Source organism: Gossypium arboreum, chromosome 10, assembly GCF_025698485.1.
Source record: "Gossypium arboreum isolate Shixiya-1 chromosome 10, ASM2569848v2, whole genome shotgun sequence".
NCBI lineage: Eukaryota > Viridiplantae > Streptophyta > Magnoliopsida > Malvales > Malvaceae > Gossypium > Gossypium arboreum.
The window spans coordinates 85,904,843-85,913,686 of record NC_069079.1 but is presented as its reverse complement, the minus strand read 5'-3'; the positions used below and the strand labels follow the sequence as shown (position 1 = coordinate 85,913,686).

Here is an 8,844-nt window from a genome sequence, read left to right as displayed (position 1 = left end):
ATTATCCAAATCATCACTTGACAACGCAAAGAACACTTATGGCCAACAACCAACAATGATGATGATAAACCCAGAAATAATTTGAAGAACGAAAAGACAATGGCTAAAATCAACCCAAAAATCAAAAGTGAAAAAGAAAGAGAAAACAAAAAGAAAATTTGACGTGCAAGAAAGGGAGAAAAGAATAGAGTAACGTGGGTCAAAATTTTTGGGGATTTCCTTTTTTTTCCTCTTTAAATAAAAATAAAATAAAATAAATAATATTAAATTAATACAAAAAGAAACAAAGTTAAAACATAATTTCCTCCTTTCTCACATCGGGATTCAAACACAAGACAAGGCAAACTAGCAACACATTCTACCATCAAACCAATAGGCTTATTCTGACACTAAAACGCTAAAATAACCTCAACTACTCAACCTACCACTTGACCCTAACTACAATCCTTAAAACTTCTAACCCCAAATTTTAGGGTGTTATAGTTAATATGTCTTCATAGGGTTCGAATATCTAACTCTTAGCTTCGAAACACGCCTTGAATAACTTAATTTTGAGTTTGAGTTCGAGAGCTCAAGTTATGATCATTTTAGTGAAGACTATGAAAATTAAGAGTTTCAGGCTTTTAATTTGAGTTTAAATCATATTGGATCCAGTTTTTAAGCATAAGTTTTATTATATATGAGTTCAATATTGTATTTACCAATTTTATTATTTATTTATTCCAAATTTTGGATAATTTTTAACTATTTTAAAATTATTTTGGAGTTTTATACCAACAAGAAATGTAACATTCCTAACCCGTCTCCGTCGTTGGATTAGGGTTATAGAGCATTATTGTAAAAATTAGAACATTTATTATAAAAACATAAACAATTTTACATCTTAATAACATTAATTAACAACTTACTATAATCCTGGTAAACTTACACATTCAGGAATTAAACAGAGCCTTCGGGGCCCTGAAAATAACTTAGGAACAATTAAAGATCAATTTGAAGAAAAAACAAAAAAAATTTGGAGAAACATGAAAAATTGGAAAATGGGGGTCACACGGCTATGTGACATAGCCCAGACCATGTGGACATTCGAAGTAGGGACACATGACCATGTCCCAGCCCGTGTGTCTACCCGTGTGAGTATTCGAAATAAGGCTACATGGCCATGTCACGAGCCATGTGTGAAATTGTGTGTGTATTCGATGTTGGGTCATACGATCGTGTTGCAGGTCGTGTGCCAGACCATGCCACAAACAATTTTGACACACTGCCATTGAAACCTTTACCTAAAACAATAATGACAGAAGACCATATGTGGTGACCGTGTGTAGCACACGATCGTGTGACAGCTCGTATGCTCAATTTTATCCCCTAAAATAAGCCATCATAAGACCAATTCTTGCATATCAAGACACACCATTTACTCATACATTCTTATGATCAAAACACTATCCAAGCACACTCAAAACATACCAAATCAATCTACCTGTAAGTTCTAACTAATATGTCATTCAAAGGCACCACAATTCACACCAATTTATTTCATTCAAACTCACATTATACCCTAAATATACATCACCATATCCACACATCATTTAACCATTTCAATGACATAAGAATAAGTCACTAGCCATATATTTACAATACACTTTAAAGGGATCCAAAGACACAAACTTGCCAAAGCATTATTAGACCAAACAAACATGTACACAAACACAACTATCTCAAGTTGACCAAATGGCATATTCAAAACACCTATTACATATAAGCCCTATACATGCCATTTATAACCATAGTCAAAATACCAAAACTACCAAAGTGGTCAACGGATAGGGTCATACGGCTTCGAAAAGATTCCAACCAATCAAGCTTCTGATGATTTACAAAATAGAGGAAAAACAACTACGTAAGCAACTTATGCTTAGTAAGCTCGTATAAGAAAAAAAATCAAACCTACTAAATACAAACGACAAATCATTCAATCATGCTCATTAAGTCATTTAGACATTATGTTTCCTATTCATCACAATCCACATAGTTAGTAAATAATATTAAAATATAACATCTATGAAATATAGCATATATTATGAAATGAATTCCATATATCTACCCTTCATTAGATGATAGATTCTCTTCCTTTTCATTTAATTTACACATATCCATCTTTCCATTTCTTATGATCATTAGCAACAATAAGTTTTTATACATGCCTTTCCATTAACCTTTACTTACCCGTTAAACCATTTAGAATGACATCGGATACTCGGGAATGCTTACACAAAGTGTGTCTTTTCATGTAATCGTAACCTTTTCAATAGTGCTACACAAGCTGTGAAATGGGCTTGCTTACATGAGCTGTGGGTCGGGATGTTAGCTATACGATGCTGTTCACACAAGCTGTGGAGAATCCGCAACAAATACAGGACCTCAGCCATCGGCAGGACATCTAGGACCAGCACCCAAAACCATATAATCCCTAATGACATGTCATTTATATCCTAAGCATTTTGAAGGTTCAAACAAGACTATTAAATATTCAAGTATCCAAAACACTGTAATATTACCGAATTAAGTTATTTCTAATATAACATTAACTAATATTCAATCCAAAAAATAGTTATTAAGTTATTAACTCATACGAACTTACCTCAATCACCACAATTGTTACAACAAAGTCAAAAACTAATTTGAGACTTTTGCTTTCCTCCGATTCAAGTCAGGTTGATTCTTTTCTTGATCTAAATACTAATTTCATTCAATTAAATAATCCTAATAGCTAAATTATTAATTCTTGCTTATAACCCATTTAAATGTGAATTTATGAAATTACCCCTAGCATTTTAACTTTTGTGCAGTTTAGTCCCTAAACCCGAAACTTACAAATTCACCATTTTTAACTAAAAAATATGCTAGCCAATTTTCATTAGGTTTACAAACAGCCCAAATTTCCACCATTTCACAATATTATCAATGAATTTTACTAATTTCTAAAATAAGTCCTTAAACACAAAATCATCAAAAATCACTTAACAATCAAGCTTAATAATCTATCAGTTAAATTTAAAACACATTCCAACTCAATCATGGAAAGTCCCTAAACTTTTAGCAATTTTACAAATTGACCCCTAGGCTAGCTAGATTAAGTTAAAACGAGTTCAAAAACATAAAAATCACTAAAAACGGGGTTTAGCTCAAACGCATACCATGTATTAAAGAATTGACTTGGCTGAACCTAGCTCCTCCTCTTTTTGCTATGGTGTTTTGGTTTTGGAAGAAAAATAAAGGTTGACGATGATGGTTTTATTTTTCTTTCTTTTGTTTTAAAGTTATCATTTACTTAATTACCTAATTAACCTTTTAACAACATTAAAATTACAACAAAATCAAATCCAAAAACATCCACTAATTAAAAATATGGTATTATTGCTAACTAAATCTTTTAGTTTATATTTTCATGATCATTTTCCCCTTTTTCTAATAGAAACCAACTTTTGTACATTTTACGATTTAGCCCTTTTTTCTAAATTAACCATTTAGTCATTAAAATTTCTTAACGAAAATTTAATACAACCTTAATATAACCCTATAAACACAAAATAAATAATAAAATATTGACTCACTTTTCAAATTCGTGGTCCTGAAACCACTGTTTTGGACACCATTGAAAACGGGCTATTTCAAGAAAGTTTAGTTTAAAACTAGTTATTTAGATTAGCTAGAGTTTCAGTATACTTGAGAGTTTTATTGAGATACACTTAGCTAGTTTATACAAAGGCCTCTTCATTGTACACAAGTCAATAATTCATTCAGCAATTTCTCTCTTTGAGTTTGTCCAAGTCGCAGATTTAGCTTAGAGCCCTAGACGAATGAAGGGAAAACATGGAATTTGACACAACCCAAAACACAAACAAAACCAAGTCAGATCTTAAAATTAAAAAAAAAATTGAAATTAAAATAAATAATTAATATAGAAAAAAATAACAACTAAATAAATTAAAGATTAGAAACAATGAAACAAGAACAAAACATAATACCAAAGAAATGAAACAAGATAGATGGAAAAGATGGAAAGTGACGTGTAGAAGTCCTAACGATCTTTAGAAACCAAATGGATCCACAACCCCATTTAAACGGCTCTAATTTCCCATCCAAGAAAGAAAAATTGGTAAGAAAAAACTTGAAGATGATTCCCACAATCTAAAAGATTGTTAAAACTCTTCTAAAGAAACACAAGAGAAATTCTTGAAAAGAAAGACTCAAAGAGAATTTTATTAACTCAAAGAGAGAAGTTGTTGAATTAATTATTGAATTGTGTACAATGAAGAGGCCTTTATATAGGCTAGTTAAGTACATCTAAATAAAGCTCTCAAGTATACTGAAACTCTAGTTAATCTAAATAACAAGTAGTTCTAAATTAAACTTTCTTGTTGACAAACTCCTAAATAATTTTAAAATACTTAAAAATTATCCAAAATTTGGAATAAATATATAATAAAATGATAAGACTTAATAAATACAATATTGGGTTCAAATATATGAAAATTAAGCCTAAAAATAGGACACAAGATGATTTAAACTCTAATTAAATGCCTGAAACTCATAATTTATGTAATAATCCTGTCCAAAAATTCTGCTTGCACAGTCTTCACTAAAGCAATAATAACTTGAATTTTCGAACTCAAAATTGAGTGGTTCAAGGTGCGTTTCGAAGCTAAGAGCTAGATCTCTAAACATTATGAAAACATGTATACAAAGACATAATTTAGAAATTGTATTTGTAAATTTGATTTGTATTTTTTGAAACCCTATTTTTTGAAACCCTTATTGTATTATAAATTGAGCTTGGTTTCGGTACTTAGTTTAAAAATGATCATGAAGTGTATTTTTTAGTGAAAATGGGTTTGATATTGTTTTATAAGGTTATGAGATTTATTGAATGGTAAGAAATTATTTGGATATATTTTAAAGAACTTTTAATTAATTTTTAACTTGTTTGTGCTTTTATTCGACTCTAAATAACTTTAAAGTACTTTCAAAGCCCTCAAATAGTTTTAAATCTAGTTTTATGGTATAAAAATGTTTGAAGTTTAAAATGTCAAATACCTTCGAGATTTTGTTACGTTTATGCTCTGGTAACATTTCCCACTCATACTATATACTGGGGTAGGTGCGGGATGTTATAAAAACTTTAAGCGTTCAATTTCAAATTTTTCCTTATAAAAATTATGTGTGAACTAATTAATTGAGTTTAATTAGTTAGTTTGAGTTGAGTTGATTTATTGATTCTAATTGAAATTATTAGTATAGTTAATTAATTATAACTTTTTAAAAATTATAATACCATATATATTAATTCAAATCTTATTTTTAAAAACTAGGATAATATCATATTTGGTATGTGTACTTTTATAAAATGTTCACTGTGATACTTGTACTTTAAAAATATTTAATATGGTACTTGAGCTATCAATATATGTTTTATTATTGTACTTGTTCTTTTATAAAATGTCTAATATTTAGTTTATTATGGTACCTTTGAAAATATCCAATGTGTTACTTGAATTATCAATATATATTTTATTATGGTACCTAGTGTTAACATCGTTAGTGAATTGCTAAATCAATCAATGAAAATTTAACACCTAATTTTTTTCCAAATCATCAAGTCCATAAAGATAATATGACATTACGTGAAAAACTAAATAAAAGTTGAATTAAAAAACTAAATATATAGTTAATAAAAAGAATCAATATTAAGCTTACATGAAAATATAAAAATATTATTTAAAACAAACTAAAAATAGTATTTGAAATGAAAGTTTTTTTTCCGGAAAAGATGATCTAAGTGGGGAAATGATGTGTTGCTTATATAAGTTCAGTATTTATTTTTTATTTACTATATGTTTATTTATTTGCTTTTAATTTAATTTAATTAATTTTTGTTTTATTTTATTTTTTCATAATGTTATATGATTCATGCAAACTTAATAATTTAAAAAAATTTCTACATGACAATTTTTTAGCTAATAATAATTCACTAACATTTTTAACACTAAATACCAAATTCTAACACTTTATAAAATATAGATAACAAATGTCACATTATAAAAACTATAATCAGTGGAAACTAGAAAGGAATGTTAAAGAAAAATCAAACCAATAAAGCAATATTCGGTCAAAAAAAGGAAAAGAAAAACCAACAAATTTCCCAAAGCTCAAAAAAAAAAAAAAAAAAGAGGAAGGTCAAGGTCAAAAAAAGGAACAAATCTGGTGTGGCTGTAAAAAGCCAAGCTCATATGTTAACTGACAGCTAAGCTAAGCCAACCTTTTCACGTGCGCTAGACAACGGTTCCCCTCCTCCCTATATAAACTCCCTACTCGCAACAGAAACTCTCCATCTTTTTTGCTCTTAGAAAACAAAAAAACTAATTTTCTCACTCACATATTAAATAAATCACCAAAACCGTCAGATTTCACCTCTCATCCATGTCGACTACATCGAGGAAAACCTCCGCCATCAACGGCGGTAATCAGCGGCAGCTCAGTCGACTTCAACGGCGTGCACCGGCTTCCTTACAGATTAGTCCAGTTTCTAGCTGGAACGTTGCGATCCCTCTCTTATCACCTCTAGTTCCTTCGCCTCCCTCGATCGATCGGAGGATAGCTGAGAGACGGGAAGATCCATCGCGTCAAGAGCAGCTGCGACACAGCCAGACTAAGGAGCCTGAAAAGCTTGATCCTAAAATGTGGAAGCATCCAGCGGCTCCGTTTTGTTATGAGCCGGCGTCGTTAGTTCCGCCGTTTGTGCCGGTTTAGATGTAAAAGGAAAAAAAGTAGTTAGATCTAACGGGGTGCGTTGAGCGTATTTCTGTTCAACGTACACGTCACTAATTTTCTGTGAAATTACAACAATGTCCATCAATATGTTCATAATTTATTAGTACGTCTAACAATAAAACTGATTTGGGATACAGATTTTACATTTCCCCTTAGTTTCATCAATTTCTTTTCCTGTTTGGGGAGTGAGAATAAGAGAAACCAAAAGTTAACCAACGAAATTAACAAGGAATTCGTTTGAAAGAAAAAAAAAAAAAACAGAGAATAAATATTGTCGTCGTTTGGGTGCCGATTTGGTTTGGGTTTATTATTACGATCTGATCCGAATGATCATCTTGGGAAAAGAAAAGGCGCCACATATAATAATTAGTATATGGTTGTGTTTGTGGAATGCCGAATCAATCTGTTGTTTGTATTATATTTATGTTGGATTGTTTATTCAATAAGGATATGGTTGTGAATTAAAGAAATATTTTCAAAACACAAGATTCATATATTATTTTAATCAATTAAAGAAATGCAAGTTTCTTAGTTTTAATTGTGAATTAAAATTTTCAAAACCCAAAGTTAAGGTATCAATTAATTGAAATAGTAAAATTGTTTCTAATTATTCGTGGCTTGTATATTTATTTTAAATTCATTCAATGAGTGTTAATTTAATTTATAATAAAATTTGATTAATTTCAATAAATTAATTAAAGTAATTAAAATCATATTTTAAAAGTAATAAAATAAAAAGTGAGAAGTGGCCATTAGTGAAAAATCTAAACATATAAAATTAATTAATTAATTACCTACCATTTTCTTTTTCTTTTTTTTTTATAAAATAAAAAATGATTTATTAATAATCAAGCTAATAATGTCTAACAAAAGCCAAAAGAAAATAAATAAATAAATAAATTATTCTTTTTTAATGAGGTTTCTAACTTATGACTGTTAACAACATTTATTTAATTTCTATTAACTATTAGTTGATAGACATAATATTTTAAAACACTAGTCAGAAAATTCAGAATTGTGCAAGTATATTAAAATCAAATAATAATAAAAGTATCAAAATCAATTAATAGTAAAATCTAAACATATCAAATAATAAAGAAATTTAAACCTCTTTTAGCGATTGAGCAAAACCTATAAAATAATGGGTGATTTTTTTTAGTCAATTGAGGTTTAAACTTGGAAGATGTTAGATTTTGTTATGCAGATGGAGTAGGAAAGCTTTTCCTAATAATAGACTAATGATCGTGGAATTAATGCAACAAATTGTTGTTTGTCAAGATAAACTGGGGGATGCATTATGCTGTCAAAAAGTGGAGGAATTTATAAATTAGTTTGAAAAGTTATGGCAAAGAAGAGAAGTGATATCAAAGATCTAGATTGAAGTGGTTAAGGTATGGGGATAATATATATATATATATATATATATTCATTTGACTACAATTCATAAGAGGCAAGTGAACAAAGTACTGAGTATTAAAGATGAGAGGGGTGTTTGAATTGATGACGAAAGAAACACCGGCGAAGTTAGAATATTAATTTTGGGGGAGTCAAGTTAAAATTTGAAGTGTTATATAATAGTTAATTTAAATATATAAACAATCAATTCAAAAGAAGTAGAATTCTAACATGACAATCGATTTAAATATATAAAAAATATATTCAAAAGAAACAGCATTTCAACAATTAAGATGAAATAATTATCATTTGACTCAGTTAACTATTTTTTATTCCATTTTCACATTAATGCTCATTGCTGCACAAGCTATCATTTGACATAATTTTAAACAAAGCGACCAATGTTTTCTTTCTCCCCTTCGCTTTAGCCGAAACTTACTATAACATTATCTAACTATTTTTGTTTCATTTTTACAGTTCTAACAAGTTAGAGACCGTCTCGTAATCATTTTTCTTCCAAAAACATACACATTTCACTTAATTTTATAAGCTTCCAAGTTCCATCAGTATTCTTTAATAACAACTTTTAATATACTTAATAAAACAAAAAACTAA

At 29.2% G+C, this 8,844-nt stretch overlaps 1 protein-coding gene across 1 annotated transcript; it reads left to right on the top strand.

Annotated features, from left to right (window-relative positions):
- The first annotated feature begins 6,338 nt into the window (after window positions 1-6,338).
- Window positions 6,339-6,979, top strand: LOC108472912 (uncharacterized protein At4g14450, chloroplastic-like). Its single transcript, XM_017774477.2, has one exon. It carries the CDS (start codon window positions 6,484-6,486, stop codon window positions 6,811-6,813), a length of 330 nt encoding a protein of 109 aa, XP_017629966.1. The 5' UTR covers window positions 6,339-6,483; the 3' UTR covers window positions 6,814-6,979.
- Window positions 6,980-8,844: the final 1,865 nt, after the last annotated feature.

Excerpts from the sequence above, each read along its gene's own strand:
- LOC108472912 (XM_017774477.2), top strand. The coding sequence starts at position 6,484 with ATGTCGACTACATCGAGGAAAACCTCCGCCATCAACGGCGGTAATCAG.